Below are 19,790 nucleotides of genomic sequence, written 5' to 3' on the forward strand. Positions count from 1 at the left end.
GGATACTATTCCTCCCACTGATACCAATGATGGGGCACTATTCCTCCCACTGACACCAATGACGGGGCACTATTCCTTCCACTGATATCAATGATGGGGCACTATTCCTTCCACTGATATCAATGATGGGGCACTATTCCTCCCACTGATACCAATGATGGGGCACTATTCCTCCCACTGATACCAATGATGGGGCACTATTCCTCCCACTGATACCAATGATGGGGCACTATTCCTCCCACTGATACCAATGATGGGGCACAATTCCTCCCACTGATACCAATGATGGGACACTATTCCTCCCACTGATACCAATGATGGGACACAATTCCTCCCACTGACACCAATGATGGGACACTATTCCTCCCACTGACACCAATGATGGGACACTATTCCTTCCACTGATACCAATGACGGGGCACTATTCCTCCCACTGACACCAATGATGGGACACTATTCCTCCCACTGACACCAATGATGGGACACTATTCCTCCCACTGACACCAGGATGGGACACTATTCTTCCCACTGACACCAATGACGGGGCACTATTCCTTCCACTGATACCAATGACGGGGCTCTATTCCTCCCACTGATACCAATGACGGGGCTCTATTCCTCCCACTGACACCAATGATGGGGTACTATTCCTCCCACTGATACCAATGACGGGACACTATTCCTCCCACTGATATCAATGATGGGGCACTATTCCTCCCACTGATACCAATGATGGGGCACTATTCCTCCCACTGATACCAATGATGGGGCACTATTCCTCCCACTGATACCAATGATGGGGCACTATTCCTCCCACTGATACCAATGATGGGGCACTATTCCTCCCACTGATACCAATGATGGGGCACTATTCCTCCCACTGATACCAATGATGGGGCACTATTCCTCCCACTGATACCAATGATGGGGCACTATTTCTCCCACTGATACCAATGATGGGGGCACTATTCCTCCCACTGATACCAATTATGGGACACTATTCCTCCCACTGACACCAATGATGGGACACTATTCCTCCCACTGACACCAATGACGGGACACTATTCCTCCCACTGATACCAATGACGGGACACTATTCTTCCCACTGACACCAATGACGGGGCACTATTCCTTCCACTGATACCAATGATGGGGCTCTATTCCTCCCACTGATACCAATGACGGGACACTATTCCTCCCACTGATACCAATGACGGGGCACTATTCCTCCCACTGACACCAATGATGGGGCACTATTCCTTCCACTGATACCAATGATGGGGCACTATTCCTCCCACTGATACCAATGACGGGACACTATTCCTCCCACTGATACCAATGACGGGGCACTATTCCTTCCACTGATACTAATGACGGGGCACTATTCTTCCCACTGACACCAATGATGGGACACTATTCTTCCCACTGATACCAATGATGGGGCACTATTCCTTCCACTGATACCAATGATGGGACACTATTCCTCCCACTGTTACCAATGATGGGACACTATTCCTCCCACTGATACCAATGATGGGGCACTATTCCTCCCACTGACACCAATGATGGGGCACTATTCCTCCCACTGTTACCAATGATGGGGCACTATTCCTCCCACTGTTACCAATGATGGGGCACTATTCCTCCCACTGTTACCAATGATGGGGCACTATTCCTCCCACTGTTACCAATGATGGGGCACTATTTCTCCCACTGACACCAATGATGGGGCACTATTCCTCCCACTGACACCAATGATGGGGCACTACACCTCCTATTCATCACAGGTGCTAGGAAACTTTTTTAATTCTGACCGCTAAGCCTGAGAAAGTTTAAGCCCCTGCTATAGATACTAAACTGATTTCAGGCACCAGAAGAACAAACCTTTCTTATTTTAAAGTTTCTGCCACTGAGCCAAAAAAATATACTTCAGAATTTTGGGAAATCTGTTTTTTTTTTGTGTTCAGTAAATTGTTTCATTGTGCTAACAGTACTTCCATAATTGCTTTTTATGCAGAAAATGAAAGCCTCGGTGCAAAGACGACGTTCTGCGTCCGCCATCGGCAGGGCCCTGAGCAAGAACAAGACACATCCCAGGTAAAAAGAGTTAAACAGGCTGGCTACATTTTTGTGCTGCATACTTCCTGTCCTGGGTAAAAACGCTGCTCCTCCATTAAATCCTATTTAATATTATTATAAAGGATTTATATAGCGCCAACAGTTTATGCATTATTATTATTATAGGATTTATATAACGCCAACAGTTTCTGCATTATTATTATTATTATAGGATTTATATAGCGCCAACAGTTTCTGCATTATTATTATTATTATTATAGGATTTATATAGCGCCAACAGTTTCTGCATTATTATTATTATTATTATTATTATTATAGGATTTATATAGCGCCAACAGTTTCTGCATTATTATTATTATAGGATTTATATAGCGCCAACAGTTTCTGCATTATTATTATATTATTATATAGGATTTATATAGCGCCAACAGTTTCTGTATTATTATTATAGGATTTATATAGCGCCAACAGTTTCTGCATTATTATTATATTATTATATAGGATTTATATAGCGCCAACAGTTTATGCATTATTATTATTATAGGATTTATATAGCGCCAACAGTTTATGCATTATTATTATTATAGGATTTATATAGCGCCAACAGTTTCTGCATTATTATTATTATTATTATAGGATTTATATAGCGCCAACAGTTTCTGCATTATTATTATTATTTATTATTATTGGATTAATATAGCGCCAACAGTTTCTGCATTATTATATTATATAGGATTTTTTATAGCGCCAACAGTTTCTGCATTATTATTATTATAGGATTTATATAGCGCCAACAGTTTCTGCATTATTATATTATTATATAGGATTTATATAGCCCCAACAGTTTCTGTAGTATTATTATTATAGGATTTATATAGCGCCAACAGTTTATGCATTATTATATAGGATTTATATAGCGCTAACAGTTTATGCATTATTATATTATTATATAGGATTTATATAGTGTCAACAGTTTCTGCATTATTATTATTATTATTATTATTATTATTATAGGATTTATATAGCGACCAACAGCTTATGCATTATTATATTATATAGGATTTATATAGCGCCAACAGTTTATGAATTATTATTATTATTGCATAAACTGGCGCTATATAAATCCTATATAATGCATAAACTGTTGGCGCTATATAAATCCTATATAATATAATAATAATGCATAAACTGTTGGCGCTATATAAATCCTATATAATAATACTATTAATAATAATAATGCATAAGCTGACTCAACAGGCTTGCAGGGAATCTCGCTGATCTCTCGGCCCCAAAGAAAAATAATTTTCCTCCTTAAACAATAACAGCCGAGAGACGAGAGCGGCCAAACGCTTCTTCATTCTGTTTATCTGTCTGCGTTTTTGTATAAATGATTCCTCTACGTGTTTATTTCTCACTAAGAGTTTCTTTAGCCAACCGGTCGCAAGGATTGAGATTTTCATATCACGTTTCAGTGTAACGATCGCTCATCCATCCTGAGAATCCTTCCCAATTTTCAGCGACTTCCAAACATTTGCATATCTCATCTAATCCATGTAATGTGCTTTGTAAAATTATCATTCCTCCTCAACCCTTTCACTACCAGGGCAGCAGTAGATCTATCGAATACTTAATAGATAGCAATGAATAATTTGATGTTACTAATTCATCAGGGCTTTTTTCTCAGAGAATAAGTGCAGGTACTCCCCTCTTTCAAGTCACCCCTTGTTTTCGCCCCCCATATCCACCTCCGAGCATTGTCACTTGGTTCCACCCTCATACCCACCTCCGAGCACTGCCACTTGGTTCCACCCTCATACCCACCTCTGAGCACTGCCACTTGGTTCTACCCCCCCTACCCACCTCTGAGCACTGCCACTTGGTTCCACCCCCCCTACCCTCCTCCGATCACTGCCACTTGATTCTACCCCTACCCACCTCTGAGCACTGCCACTTGGTTTCACCCCCTACCCACCTCCTTTTAAAAAGAGTATAATGTTATGGTCTTAAGTAATTTGTGTAGAATTGTTAATGATAATAAGAAAAGCAGTAAAATACATCCCCTGCAGCCAGCAACATAAGCGCCCCCCCCCTCCCAGCAACAATATATCCCCCCCCCCCCCCAGCAATAGACTCCCTAAGCAACAGCTACCCCCAGCAGCAATAGACCCCCTGCAACAAAATACCTCCTAGCAACAACAGATCCACTCCAGGAACAATAGATCTCCACCAGCAACGATAGATCTACTGCAGCCAGCAACTTTAGCCCCCCCCAGGCAACAATATATTCCCCCAGCAACGATACTCAGCAACAACAGATACCCCCAGCAGCAATAGACCCCCTGCGAAAAAAAAACCCTCTAGAAACAGATCGACTCCAGGAACAATAGACCCAACCAGCAACGATAGATCTACTGCAGCCAGCAACAGTAGTCACCCCCAGCAACAACAGATTCCCTCAGCATCATTAGACCCCCTGCATCAAAATACCCCCTAGCAACAACAGATCCACTCCAGGAACAATAGATCTACTGCAGCCAGCAACAATAGCACCCTCCCAAGCCACAACTGAGCCCCCCAGCAACAACAGATACCCTCAGCAACATTAGACCCCCTGCTACAAAATACCCCCTAGTAACAGAATTTCTACAGGAACCATAGATCCACTGCACCAACAATATTACCCCTCCCAAAGCAAAAATAGTTCCCTACAACAATAGACCCCCCCACCAGCAACAGTAGATCTCGCTGCCAGCATTAATGGACCCTAAGGTAGCCAGCGACAATAGACCTCTCCCTCAACAGTGGACCCCCCCAGCAACAATTGACTCATCAGCATCATAAGACCCCCCACCCCCCACAGCAACAATAGATCCCCAGAAGCCAGCTTAAACCCTCAAGCACACCCCAGCACCTCTTTCCATTACATACATTTAGTGCTGGAGGTGTAGGAACTACGTTCCCCGCATTCCCACTTCCTCTTGTAGTTGGTTAATTTATTTTAGTATCTTTGTATTATTTTGTTTCTGTTTATTTTTTAAGTTTCTATAATCATCCAAAAAATTAAAACGTTACAGAAAAGGAAAAAGCTAGTGTTACAATATAGCACTCGTTAAATTCCCTGTGGTATTGTTTTCCGCAGTAGTTTCCTTTTTTCTTATTAACTTGATTTCAAAGACAATGCAGTGTTAGAAAATATTTCCACTGTAGAGTTGCAGCCCGAAAATATGCAGCATTAGCTCCGGGCTCTACGAGACCATGAAACCGCAAGAACATCACACGTTTGGGGTGTCCTGGAATTTATAACTCATTCTATAAAAATTATATTTTGAGATTTCAGTGGCTTGTGAGTTTTAAAAGAAGTGACTGCTAAAATAAAAATTTTGTAATTTTTTTTTTCTTTTGTTTTTATAATTTTGCAATAAAATTTTGAAAAAGTAAGAAAATAAAAGAAAATTGAATAAAAAAAAATTAGAAATAAAAACAAAGCGCCAACCTGACAATATAGCACTCATTAAAAATACATGTAAATCTAAACTGAATGAATTGGCTAAAGCACTGTGTCAGTAAAAATGGCAGTTGGTTGTGAACCAACTGCCACTTTACAACAAATTATTCAAGATGCTTGTTCCAATTTTGCTATGCTTTGTTGCGTCCCAGTTCTGCAGCCTCTTTTCAGCCGCTTCCTGTCTCCATTTCCTCTTGTAACAGCTGCATAGCATTTTCAATGGGGGGTTCCTGATGGTGACATCAGTAGACAACGTGTATTGACATCGTCTCTTACATTGGAGCAGAGCATAGTGGGACTCTATATGGCTGAAAGTTTGTAGACATCTGATCATCACACCTATATGAACGTTGGATATCACATTTCAAAACTAAGGGCATTATTCTGGAGTTGTCCCTCCTGTGGCTTTAACAGCCTCCACACTGGGAAGGCTTACCACAAGCTTCTTGGGCATTGTCTGTGGGGATTTGTGCCCATTTGTAAGGTCAGTTACTGATGTTAGATGGGAAGACCTGGCTCACAATCAGCGTTCTAGTTCATCCCAAAAGTGTACAGTAGGATTGAGGTCAGGTGCTGATGTTGGATAAGTTCAAGAGGTCATTGTCAAGTATATAAAGCAAGGGCTGAGACATGTTCCATAGGCTCTGAGGAAGAGGATAAGCCTTGAAACGCGTAAGTCTTTAAGCTTCAGAGGACAATGCGCCCTTTGGTTCTGATGCTGATGGCAATATATCTGATATGCTTGTACCAAGAACTTGTTTGTGAGTATTTTTATACCTTATGAAATAAAACCTTTTTAGAGGATAATGCACTAGGCCGGTGCACCCTTGTTTGTTCGATTTTTGCTTATGTTAGATAAGACCTGATCCCCAAAGGTGTTCAGTAGAGTTGAGGTCAGGTATTGATGTTGAAGACCTGATCCCCAAAGGTGTTCAGCAGAGTTGAGGTCAGGTGATCTTGGATAAGAAGACCTGATCCCAAAGGTGTTCAGTAGAGTTGAGGTCAGGTATTGATGTTGAAGACCTGATCCCCCAAGGTGTTCAGTAGAGTTGAGGTCAGGTGATATTGGATAAGAAGACCTGATCCCAAAGGTGTTCAGTAGAGTTGAGGTGAGGTATTGATGTTGGAGAAGACCTGATCCCCAAAGGTGTTCAGTAGAGTTGAGGTCAGGTATTAATGTTGGAGAAGACCTGATCCCCCAAAGGTGTTCAGTAGGGTTGAGGTCAGGTGATATTGGATAAGAAGACCTGATCCCAAAGGTGTTCAGTAGAGTTGAGGTCAGGTATTGATGTTGGAGAAGACCTAATCCCCAAAGGTGTTCAGTAGGGTTGAGGTCAGGTGCTGATGTTGGGTAAGAAGACCTGATCTCAAAGGTGTTCAGTAGAGTTGAGGTCAGATACTGATGTTGGATAAGACGTGGCTTTCCAACAGCAGGCCACTCAAGCTCCTCCAGACCAAACTATATTTAGAAAAAAACTCATATCCAGTAAGGGGGTAATGACTGTGACCCCTCAGGTTAAACCTCTTCTTCCACCTCTTTCCGAATGAACACAGAGGTGAGGATAGGGGAAAGGGGGAATGGGTCTTTCACAGGGAAGAGGAGCGTTTTTTCCTCAGGCATGGGCTTATGGTATGTAGGGTTGGGTTTCTCTTTGTAGGAGGGTTTTCCCTTTTACAGACAATGATAGTCATTCCATAGAACCGCATGTTGGGGTATGTGTTGTCTGTTTTAGGAGGGCAATAAAAATATTTAATTTGCCTAATGTCTTCTACTCTGCGTGTTCACAATGATACTGGGGGGGGCACTATTGTAGGAATGCAGGATTCTGTGGCACTCAGAAGGTGGCAAAGGATAGATTTCTGGTATGTTTTGGTGGGAATGCGGTGGTGAGGTAGGAGCAAGAAGGCAGGGCCACCCGGGATATGATAGTCTGTAAATTTTTTGAGAAAACTCTTTGACTTTGGAGATGTTTTTGATAAGACCAAGATACTCTTAATGCCCACAATGATACCAGGGTAAGGGAGGGGTCCCACCATCGTAGGAATGCAGAATTTGGTGGCATTAAAAAGTTTGCAAAGGATAGATTTCGAGTATGTTTTGGTGGGAATGCAGTGGTGATGGAGGAGGAGAAAGGCAGGGCCATTAGGGATTTGATAGTCTGTACATTTTTTGAGAAAACTCTGACTTTGGAGATGTTTTGGAGAAGACCAAAATACTCTGCATGTCCATAATTTTACCGGGGAAAGGGAGGGATCCTGCCATCATAGGAATGCAGGATTTGGTGGCATCTAAAAGTTGGCAAAGAATAGATTTCTGGTATGTTTTGGTGGAATGCAGTGGTGATGGAGGAGGAGAAAGGCAGGGCCATTAGGGATTTGATAGTCTGTACATTTTTTGAGAAAGCTTTTTGTCTTTGGAGATGTTTTGGAGAAGACCAAAATACTCTGCATGTCCATAATGTTACCGGGGAAAGGGAGGGATCCTGCCATCATAGGAATGCAGGATTTGGTGGCATTTAAAAGTTGGCAAAGAATGGATTTCTGGTATGTTTTGGTGGGAACACAGTGGTGATGTACGTAGGAAGGAGGAGGCAGGGGTCATCCAGGATACGATAGTACATACATTTTTGAGAACGTTCTCGGACATTGGATACGTTTTGGAGAAGACCAAAATACATGGAAAGGCAAGCCTTCCTCCGGGTTGCATTCTTAGAATTTGGTACTGATAGAAGACTTCAGGGTGAGGACCCTTCATTTTTGCTCTTTCCTTTCTGTTATCTTTTACAAATACTAATGCTTGTTTTTATCTACAATTTTCCGTGAAGCTATATCCTTCCATGCAAAGTAAAGAAATGTTATTTCGAGCATCTGTCACAAGCTCCACTATGGCTGAGGCATGTTCCTTCATAACTTGGAAAGCCAAGGCGTGACCAAGGACAGCGCAAGGTCAGATAGGCAGAACTGAAGATGAGATTACATTTATAACAGTTTCATGGAGGCCTGTTATTTTCCTGTTGTTTTATAGTCACGCTCTGGAGAATAAAATGCTTCAGGCATCCTGTTGCTTTTCCTGCTTGGAATTCTGCATTTACTTAGAATTTACAATTTTGTGTTATTGCCAACTCTGATTTTAGAACAGAAGCCCCATTATGCCAATGCCCATTTCCCCAGTGTGCTGAGCAGTAATAAGCCAAGACTGTCTGTTCTTGTTGTTTTCTTGTACCAGTTTGGTGTCTCTTTCCTGAGCTTACCTTTTTTCCTGAGAATTATTTGATATCGACACCTTTTAACCTTTTGTTCTGGATTCAGATCTCTTTTTCCAAATTTCAGTATTGTCTGGTTTCGGGGATGTTTATTTTGGCAGTGGAAATTTTTTTTAGAAGGTTGCACCGAAATGTTCTTGTGGGATCGCAAGACTCCAAGTTCGTCTGGTCCTTAAATATATTTGGTGGAGGGACTATTAATCACATGGGAAAAATCCAAGGAAAACCTAAAATTAGACATTTGTCCATATATACACTTAACAAAATTATATACGCATCACTTTTTTTTTTTGCCCCCATTTTTCATGAGCTGAACTCAAAGATCTAATACTTTTTCTATGTACACAAAAGGCCGATTTCTCTTAAATATTGTTAAAATCTGGCTACATCTGTGTTAGTGAGCACTTCTCCTTTGCCGAGATAATCCATCCACCTCACAGGTGTGGCATATCAAGATGCTGATTGGACAGCATGATGTGCCTTAGGCTGGCCACAATAAAAGGCCACTCTAATGTGCAGTTTTATCACACAGCACAATGCCACAGATGTCACAAGTTTTGAGGGAGCGTGCAATTGGCATGCTGACTGCAGGAATGTCCACCAGAGCGGTTGTCCATGGATTGAATGTTCATTTCTCTACCATAAGCCGTCTCCAAAGGCGTTTCAGAGAATTTGGCAGTACATTCAACCGGCCTCACGACCGCAGACCACGTGTAACCACACCAGCCCAGGACCTCCACATCCAGCATCTTCACCTCCAAGATAGTCTGAGACCAGCCACCCGGGCAGCTGCTGCAACAATCGGTTTACATAGCCAAGGAATTTCTGCACAAACTGTCAGAAACCGTCTCAGGGAAGCTCATCTGCGTGCTCGTCGTCCTCCTCGGGGTCTCCACCTGACTGCAGTTCATCGTCGTAACCAACTTGAGTGGGCAAATTCACACCAACCCAGGACCTCCACATCCAGCATCTTTGCCTCCAAGATCGTCTGAGACCAGCCACCCGGACAGCTCGATCAGGTTTGCATAACCAAAGAATTTCTGCGCAAACTGTTAGAAACCGTCTCAGGGAAGCTCATCTGCATGATCATCCTCATCGGGGTCTCTCTCGACCTGACTGCAGTTCGTTGTAACCGACTTGAGTGGGCATCTGGCACTTTAGAGAGGTGTTCTCTTTACCATTCCAAAAAAGTGGGCCCTAACAGAAATCCAAATATTTAAAAGGCACTAAGAGTGCCACACTAATGGTCATAGTCTAAAATGTTTTTTTCTAAATTAATGGAATAAGGAGCATATAGTGGAGGGTAAATATTTACGAGAAGCAGCGGGGCGTGCCTTGTTTCAGGCAGGGCCGGATTAAGAGCATCATGGGCCTGGTGCTGAGGATTTTGGTGGGCCTTTTTATGAAAAAAAATAAAATGAAAACGCAAACATTTTTTTGTCAAAATAAATTAAAGAGAGTGAGAGATGCAGGGCCATCTTACCGAATGGGCACGCTGGGCAGTTGCCCGGGGGCCCCACTTGCCCGGGGGGCCCCACCTGCCCAGCGACCCAGCCCCAGCCAAGCATTAGTCCTGATTCCCACGTGCATCTCGCCGCCAAACTTAGCAGGTGGCAAGCGCCTTTCGGCCCTGCGCTGCTGTCAGGCCACTTGGGCCATGGAGGGGGAGCCCACAACTGCAGGAATGTCTGTCCACCTCCACGGGAACAGGCGCACACAGTCGAGTCTGATTCTCATCCTAGCTGTTATTAGCCTGGCACTGCTGTACCAATAAATATTGCCTTATCGATAATTTGCATTTTTATTCTCGTGGGCAATTGTGTAGGCAGGGCCCCAGTGTACTGCATTGCCCGGGGGCCTACAATGCTCTTAAGATGGCACTGGAGAGATGGGTTGAGAGAGAGAGAGAGGGGGCTGAAAGCGAGGGGATGAGAGAGAGAGAGGGGTGAAAGTGAGAGCGAGAGAAAGAAAGAGAGAAAGAGGTGGTGAGAAAAATGGGGATAGAGAGAGGGTGAGAGAGAGAGTGGGTGGTAGGAAAGAGGGGTGAGAGAGAGAGTGGTAAGAGAGAGGGTGGGAGGAGAGAGGGGGTTAAGGGGGCGAGAGAGAAAGGGTAGAGGGGAGGTGAATCTGTGGGGGGGCACAGTATAGTACAATACATGGGGGTAATAGCAAAGTACATTACATGGTGGGCACAGCACACTAAATGGTGGATACATGGATACAGCACATTACATGGTGGGCACAACACATGACATAGTGGGCACTGCACAGCACATTACATGGTGGGCACAACACAGCACATGGTGGGCACATCACCTTATATGGTGGGCACAGCACATGACATACTGGCACAGCTGAGCACATTACATGTTGGGCACTGCACATCATATGGTGGGCACAGTACAATATATGGTGGGTACTGCACATGGCATGGTGGGCACTGGACAGCAGATTACCTGGGGCACTCCACTGCACCACATTACATTGTGGGTGCAGCACATTTCATGGTGAGCACTGCACATGACATGGTGGGCACTGCACAACACAGCACATGACATGGTGGGCACTGCACAACACAGCACATTACATGGTGGGCAAAGCACATGACATGGTGAGCACTGCACGCCACAGCATATTTTATAGTGGGTACTGCACGGCACACGACATGGTGGGCAATACACAGCACATTACATAGTGGGTGCAGCACATTACATGGTAGGCATTGCATGGTGCAGCACATGACAAGATAGGCATAACACAGCACATGACATCGTGGGCACTGAACAGCAATTGACATGGGAGGCCTTCATGGCATAGCACATTACAAGGTGGGCAATACACATGACATGGTGGGCAGTGCACAGCACATTACATGGTGGGAACTGTATATGACATGGTAGGCACTGCTGCATAGCACATTACAGGGTGGGTACAACGCATTACATGTTGGGCACAGCACATTACATGGTGGGCACTGCATGTGACATGGTGGGCACTGCACAGCACACGACATGGTGGGCACTGCTGCATAGCACATTACACAGTGGGCAAAACACATTGCATGCTGGGCACAGCACATGACATGGTGGGCACTGCACGGCACAGCACATGTCATGGTGGGAACTGCACATGACATGGTGGCCACTGCATGGCACAGCACATGGCATGATGGGCACTGCACATTACATGGTAGGCCCTGCATGGCACAGCAAATTACATGGTGGACACTGCATGGTACATCATATGGCATAGTGGGCACTGCTCATAACATAGAGGACACTGCATGGCACAGTACATTACATGGTGGGCACTGCATATTACACTGCAAGCACTGCATGGCACAGCATTTGACATGGTGGGCACTGTATGGCATAACACATTACATTGTGGGCAATAGGGAACACATTACATGGGGGAAAGCAGCAGTCTCTCCAACAATCATCACAGCCCCCAGGAGAGTTTTTGCACAATCCTCTCTCCCTATTTACTAACCTCATTTCAGCAGCATGAAATATTTCCTTTCTCCCGGGCTTCTGCTGATTAGGATGACATCAGCACCCCTCCCACTGACGGCTGCCTGCATCTCCTTTACACTGAGGATCTGTGTGAGTGTAACAGATCCTGTGATAGGACCCAAGCATCGGCAGGAACAGGACTCAGCTGCAGCAGCTGAGACTTCTCTCCTTCACGTTTGCAGGGACTTCTTCTTCAAGACAGCACACATAGCTATCGATAAGCCACTGGCATAGGCCTATATTCAGGGAGGGGCCTGGAGCTGCAGCTCCAATAGCCCCTATGTTAATCCGGCCCTGGTTTCAGGCTAGTCTACTCATTCTTCGTCATTGGGTGGCCCAGGATCCCCCGACCTACAAGATGTGGTTAGAGCAATTGGGCCTCACTCTCCGTATGGAGAAATCTATCTATCAGCACAGGGGTTCTACTGCTAAATTCTTTAAAGTATGGGGGGTGTGGATGAGCTCTCCTTGTATGGCCCCCATGGAATTGGTTTTGGACCGGTTGTTACTTTAAATTACTGGAACTACTTGTGGTCATGACCTACCAATCTAGAGGGACTCTGTCCACTTTCAGTTGTCTTTCTTTTCCCCATTGCCTATGTGAGTTGGTCTCCGACCTGTTGGTGTTGTATTTTTACCTTTGGCTGTGCGCGGTATCTCTTTATACGTATTGCACTGATATGTTGATTGTGTGTACTAGAACATGTATTATTGTGTGTTTGCTCAATAAACCTTTCTTTTGAGTCAAAAAAAAAAATTTATGGAATAAGGTGTTTCGCAGGTTGCACGGGTCCCCCTTCTTCGGGGCTAAAAAGACATGTGTAATCAGTTTTTAATAACTGCTTACACAAAACTTTTAAATACGGTATATACAGTATATTATGCACAGATGCTTCCAAAATTAGGTCATTAAGAAACTCTGAAAGCATTAAAGACTAAAAGAAAAAAAACTATAACAGAATTATTACATTTTTTTTTTTAATTCATTACTGCTTGGACCTTGAAGAAGGGGATACACTCTGAAAGCTTGTCCCGAAAATGTGGATATTGGTGTATATAAAAAAAGTATCATGGACAGTACTCAAATGTGTAATACACACTTTTCCTTTATTCATAAATTCAGGAATTAATGTTGGATAAGGAATATTAAGTATTATAAATTTTAAGTAATAAGCTTATTTTTATTTTGTTTTTATTCCATAGGCCGATCACACTTATTCCTTCCCACTGTGGAAGTAGTCTTCTCCTGGGATCTTTCTGTAGCCCTAACAACATGTTCATACTTAAAGAAAGAGTCCAGCTATCGAATGGGTGGCACACACAAGAGAGGTACCTGTTCCTCTTCAGTGACTCCCTCATTATCGCCAAGTCAAAGTAAGTACCTCTCTCCAACCTTGGCAGCTTTTTTATTTTTTAAGAAGAAAAAACATTTTAGCAATTTATTTAAGAAGTCCCTTTCCATTAACAAGTCCAGTCAAGAATAAGGTAGATGCAAACCCTAACTTATTGGCATTGTTTTTATTAAAGCACTGTATATCATAAAAAAAAAATACTGTTCATTTTTGTTAAATACCTTATTGATCCCCTGCAGCCCCTTTGTGCTCAATTCCTGTCTACAAATACTCCAGCGATTGGCTGCATGGCATTTCTGAGGGTGGGATTCCTGATGGTGACCATAGTGGACTATGTGTGTCATGTGCGTTGATACATCCTCAAGTAGTCACCAGCAGAAGCCCGTGTGATAAGGTGACCATATGGAAGCACAATTGGGAGACAGGAACAGAATGTTGTCACCCTACAACAGGAAGTGCCTAAAAAGGTACCTTCACTGGGTTACTCTCACTTGTAGTTTCCATTTCAAGCCTATGTTACAAAATAACTCGGGTGCTCAACTAAAATGCAAGCCCTGAACGTTGTTACCCTATAACAGGAAGGGCTGAACAAGGACCATCATGGGAAGACAATAGATTAATGTAATTTTGGTCATTTATGCCTCCACTGGATCACCCCAATGACACAGGGCTGAACAAACTACATTATATGCCCCCCCCCATTAGATTGACCGTGGACAGAGCTTGATGAGCGATGTTGACAGGCTTGTTCCCCATCAGGTCTGCCTGCCTTGACTGTGTTTGACAGTGGACAACAATGGGTGCAATCTTTAGACAGCATGCTAGCAACTGGGGGAATCTGCTCACTGCTGTCCCCTGTCAATCGCAAGATGAACCTGATGGGGAACTTGTCTCTCAGTATCATTCAGGGTTCATTTACTGTTATTCTGAGAGGAGGTGGATCTGATGGGAGGACTAGTCTCTCAGCATCACCCTTCAGGCTGCATCTGCTGCTGTTCCAAAAGGAAGCGCCCTGACGGGGAACTAGCCTCTCAGTATCACTCATTGGGCATCATCCACTGTCCGTCTGAAAGGAGGTTGATCTGATGGGGAACTAGTCTCTCAGCATCACTCATCAGACTCCATCTTCTGTCGATCTCGGTGAAGGTGGATCTATGGGGAACTAGTGTCTCAGCATTACCCATTAGGCTCTATCTACTTTTGATCTTAGCAGAGGTTCCCTGATGGGGAACTAGTATCTTAGCATCACTCATTAGGCTCCATCTACTCCCACATGGAAGAAAAATATATTTAAAATATATTTTAAAAAAATTCTGAATTTTTTTTCCCCAAATATTTTGGAAATCTATTTGAAATGCTACAATTTTGGCCATATTCAATATATTTCTAAAAATTTTTCCCTAAATATATTGGAAATATATTTTTCTTCCATATGGGCTGTTCTAAGCGGAGGTGGACCTGATGGGGAACTAGTCTCTTAGCATCACCCATCAGGCGCCATCTACTGTTCTATGCAGAGGTGGACCTGATGGGGAACTAGTCTCTCAGCATCACCCATTAGGCTCCATCTACTGTTGATCTAAGAGAAGGTGGACCCAATGGGGAACCAGTGTCTAAACTACTTCATCAGTTACCCGACCAACCAACAGCCTAATTCTTTTCAGTAGACTGATGGACCTAGATAACTGCCATTCAGTCACTGCAGAGGTCCATCTAGTGCACACTGTCCACCAGACAGGTACAAAGGTCAGGCAAGGAGCTCAGTAATACTGAACTTGCGATATTCTCTGGATTAACGTTACTGAGCTGCACTGCAGACAGGGTATGGGCACTCTGGCCTTAGTGCTGCTCACTACCATGGATCCACGTGACAAATAATGTGTGAGTTTCTGACATATACATGAATCTCACATGTAGCGACATTTGTCAAACAAATGGAAGACTGTTTTCCTATGAGTGTCCTGGATAGTCTTTATGAATTTCACTGTATGCTTGAAAAGAAGTCAAGAAGGGCTATGAAGAAAAACACGCCATCCTTACTGTGAAGCATTGAAAAAACAGTAGATTAGCTGGCGCTCAGGATGATTACCAGAGGTCGGTTTGACCGGCGTATAGTAAACGATACACTAATAGAATGTCAGAGCTTCAAGTAACATTGGTGCAAGTGTGCGTGGGGCATACTGTGAGGGTATGGAAGTCCATCAGGGAAAAAACAGTCCGTAACGAAGGGCAAGCTCCACAACACAGGGAAGTCAGGGCTCTGTGGAAAGGATGAGAAGAGAAAGACACAGAGCGCCTCTAAGTGCAGTATGCTTTAATCCAAGATTACACATACGATAGAATAACTCACATGGGGTACAGTAATACAATGCTCAAGAGATGGTGACGGCAGATGGTCGTGGAATCCAGTGGCCGAAGATGGAGTGCAGATGGTAGCTGATGGATACGGCAGGAAGACAAACTGAGCCGGCCATTGTCATCCGGGATCCGGTACTTCCGTGTGTCGGGCTGGAACGCAGCATAAAGCAGCGTGACGTCAACAATGTCTATTGGAAGACACAACGCGTTTCAGAGCATGCGCCAAGATCCCAGCGAGCATGTGCGCTCTTTTTTCAAGTGTAAATTGAAAAAAGCGCGCGCATGCTTGCTTGGCGCATTCTCTGAAACGCGTTGTCTTCCAATAGACTTTGTTGACGTCACGCGGCTTTATGCTGTGTTCCGGCCCGACAAGCGGAAGTACCGGATCCCGGATGACAACGGCCGGCTCAGTTTGTCATCCTGCTTGTATCCATCAGCTTCCATCTTCGGCCACTGGATTCCTCAACCATCTGCTGTCACCATCTCTTGAGCCTTGTATTACTGTACCCCATGTGAGTTATTATATTGTATATGTAATCTTGGATTAAAGCATACTGCACTTAGAAGCGCTTTGTGTCTTTCTCTTCTCTACTGTGAAGCATGGAGGCGGATGCCTAAAAATGTGCTTGTTCTGATTGCTTACTGTATGTTTTCTTAAAAAATGGTCCACGTCCTAGAATTTCTGCTAGTGGTATGTAAACTCATGAGCACAACTGTACATTCTCTTTTCATAAGAAAAGCACTCTTCTTTTCACCATACAATTTTGTAACGCATTCCAGTCTCCCAAATAACAATGCCTTTTCTTCCTGTAAGGTCTTCTTCAAGCATGAAAGTTAAAAAGCAAGTTCGTCTGAGCGAGGTGTGGATTTCTGCCGGTCTTTGTGATGTTTCAGAAAGAAGGCATTCTGTTGATGATTCCTTTGTTATTGGGTGGCCCACAACAAACTACGTTGTTACATTTAGGTAATGCAGTTCAGATGTCACCCAGGCTACCACAGAGAGTTATAGTTCTAGCTACTAATTTTTAGGAAATATGGTTTGTATTTAGAACTAGACCCACACATTTCTGATGTAACATTTAAAGCAGAATTAAAACTCTTTATATTAATTTATAATTATTAATTTATTTATTATATATATTTATGACCTAAACACATTTATATGATTGTTTATAGCCAGAAGCCAGCTCAAAATTATTTTTTTTGTAATATATTCACCAGCAGATTGTAAAATAAAATGCAGCCCTTGCTGCAATACTCCCCTTGTCTCCGACACTTTCCCACACAGTCTCACCACCGCTGGTGTCTTGCAACAGGTCCTCTTCCAAGATGTAAGATGCCCATTGTCATTGAGACCACTTGTGTGCCCAGGCATTATCACGCCAGCCTGGGCTTACAGGACAGTGCTTCAGGGAATTGTGATATCGTCACTATATGATTGCACTGCTCAGGGAATCCCACAACTGATATCAGACATTGTAATTAGATGGCATGGTTGGTAAACAAGAGGTTATGGCTAGCACTAGGTTAGTGTCAAAATTAGTTATCGTTTTGGGTATTGATGGGGGTCAGGGTTCCTCTAAACTTCAATATCTAATGTCCTACTTCCAGCTAAAAGGTACCCATTTTTGGAACAAGTACAGCTCCAGGGTAATTAAAAGGAGCTTCCCTACCCCCAGGTTTCATTTAAAGCTTACAGCCCCCAAAAAACACCTAGACTTCGCACCCCCTGGTGTAGGATAGTCAGAGGATGGGTGTCAGCAGGTCAAGTGAAAGGGGGTACTAGGTGTGTATCCCAAAGAGAACTTCTCTTAATGAGTAATCCTAAATTCATCTAAATGGCAAGGTGAATCAGCAGCCTGGCTGCATCTTCAAACAGGAGTCCTCATCCATTGTGAATAGTTCAATTTTGAGTATTGTATTTTCTGGCGTATAAGACTACTTTTGAACCTCAAAAAAATCCCCCAAAAATGGGGGGGCGGTCGTCTTATACGCCGAGTATAATATCTCCAAAGTAACCTAAGTATAAGTATTACCGGTAGATGTAATCTCTCAAGACGCTGGCTGTGTGGGAATCCTGTACCGGTATACCGTATGTACCGTAGCTTCGGCTACATACAGTGTACCGTGCTGAGCCAATCAGGGAGAGCGATGTATTCTATTATTGAATGCAAAGCCTGCTCGGATTGGCAGAGTAACATCAGCCCGCCTCTCTGACTCTGCCAATCCGAGCAGGCTTTGCATTCAATAATGGAATACATCGCTCACTGTGATTGGCTCAGCGCGGTATACTGTTTGTAGCCGAAGCTACGGTACATACGGTATACCGGTACAGGATTCCCACATAGCCAGCTTGAGATTACATGTACTGGTAATACTTATACTTAGGGTACCTTGGAGATATTATGAGAGATTACATGTATTACAGTACTTGGGGGTACCTTGGAGATCTGAGAAATCTGGTGTTTTTCAATGGTGTTGCCTTGCTTTGGAAGGAGGGTAGTCTTATACGGCGAGTATAGCCCAAAACTTATGTTTTAACTTGAAAATTAGGGGGGTCATCTTATACGCCCAGTCGTCTTATACGCCCAGTCGTCTTATACGCCCAGTCGTCTTATACGCCCAGTCGTCTTATACGCCCAGTCGTCTTATACGCCCAGTCGTCTTATACGCCCAGTCGTCTTATACGCCCAGTCGTCTTGTACGCCGGAAAATACGGTATCCCACTCTTCTCTTCTCCCATCCCTAAATTAAATAAAAACCACAAAAACTACAACCCGTAGACTGTTTATTGACTGAGCCAAGGAGTAAAGAGTTAAATGTGCATGCTACAGTTTCTAACGGTAACCCAGGGGGATCCCAAGGTGAATAATCCAGCAGTCCTCAAGGGGGCAGTGCTGCATAATAACTTGCATTGGACACAATCTAAAATCCTGTAGAAAGCCTTCCCAGAAGAGGGGGAAACTCCATATTATTGTCATGGTTTTAGAATAGATTAGTCTGCCCAACAATTACATATAGGTATGATAGTCAGGTATCCACAGACATATACCAGGCAGATCAATAAAGAAATGAATCTGTTATTCACCATTCACTGGGTGAATCTACCTGGTGCTTGTATTTTACATAACCCTTATTGATTCACCACCATTGAATGTTTGAAAGTCACATTCACTACTTTAGTAATATGTGCCATGGTGTCTTCATTTGTACGAATAGGTTTGCGGAAACGTACTGGCATACCTTATTGCACTTGAGTTACAAATCTATACAAACAGCAATATGAGTAGGTACTGCCGCACTATGGGACCTAAGCAATGGCAACAAAGTGTTCGGGTCAATCAAGATGTAAATAAAATGAAGACTTGGCAGGTTACAAAATCTTGACATCAGTTGAAGGAAATCCAGGCTGGACATTGTTTCTAATGTTAAAATAGAAGCAGGAAGGGCCGTGTGCTTAGGTTGGGGGTAGGAGGAAGGAACTGGGATGTGCGGTAGTCACTTCATTTCTGTCTGCATTGTTTTTTCTCTTGTAGTTCCTCAGACACAAAGGAGAAGTGGCTCTCCACATTAAGCTGGTAAGATCTCTATTTTTTTTTTTTTTTAAGAAATTCTCTTAACCCTATTGTGTCCGCATTTTGTAGCTTAACATGAATTCATTCCAGTTTTCAAATGCAATCTTGGTTTTGTGGGTAATGTATGCCTTTATGCTGATTAT

The 19,790-nt window shown here is 43.4% G+C and overlaps 1 protein-coding gene across 3 annotated transcripts in view; it reads left to right on the forward strand.

The window, feature by feature from the left end:
* Positions 1-19,790, forward strand: part of LOC309559669 (rho GTPase-activating protein 20-like) — a 126,132-nt gene that overhangs the window by 69,368 nt on the left and 36,974 nt on the right. For all 3 annotated transcript variants that reach the window (XM_082263048.1, XM_082263050.1, XM_082263049.1), the window contains exons 2-5: positions 2,018-2,097; positions 13,566-13,736; positions 16,887-17,036; positions 19,609-19,650. In XM_082263048.1, coding sequence (XP_082119174.1) covers positions 2,018-2,097; positions 13,566-13,736; positions 16,887-17,036; positions 19,609-19,650 — 443 coding nt within the window. The remainder of the gene's footprint in view (positions 1-2,017; positions 2,098-13,565; positions 13,737-16,886; positions 17,037-19,608; positions 19,651-19,790) is intronic.

Source organism: Pelophylax lessonae (assembly GCF_965119305.1).
Source record: "Pelophylax lessonae genome assembly, chromosome: 7".
Lineage (NCBI taxonomy): Eukaryota > Metazoa > Chordata > Amphibia > Anura > Ranidae > Pelophylax > Pelophylax lessonae.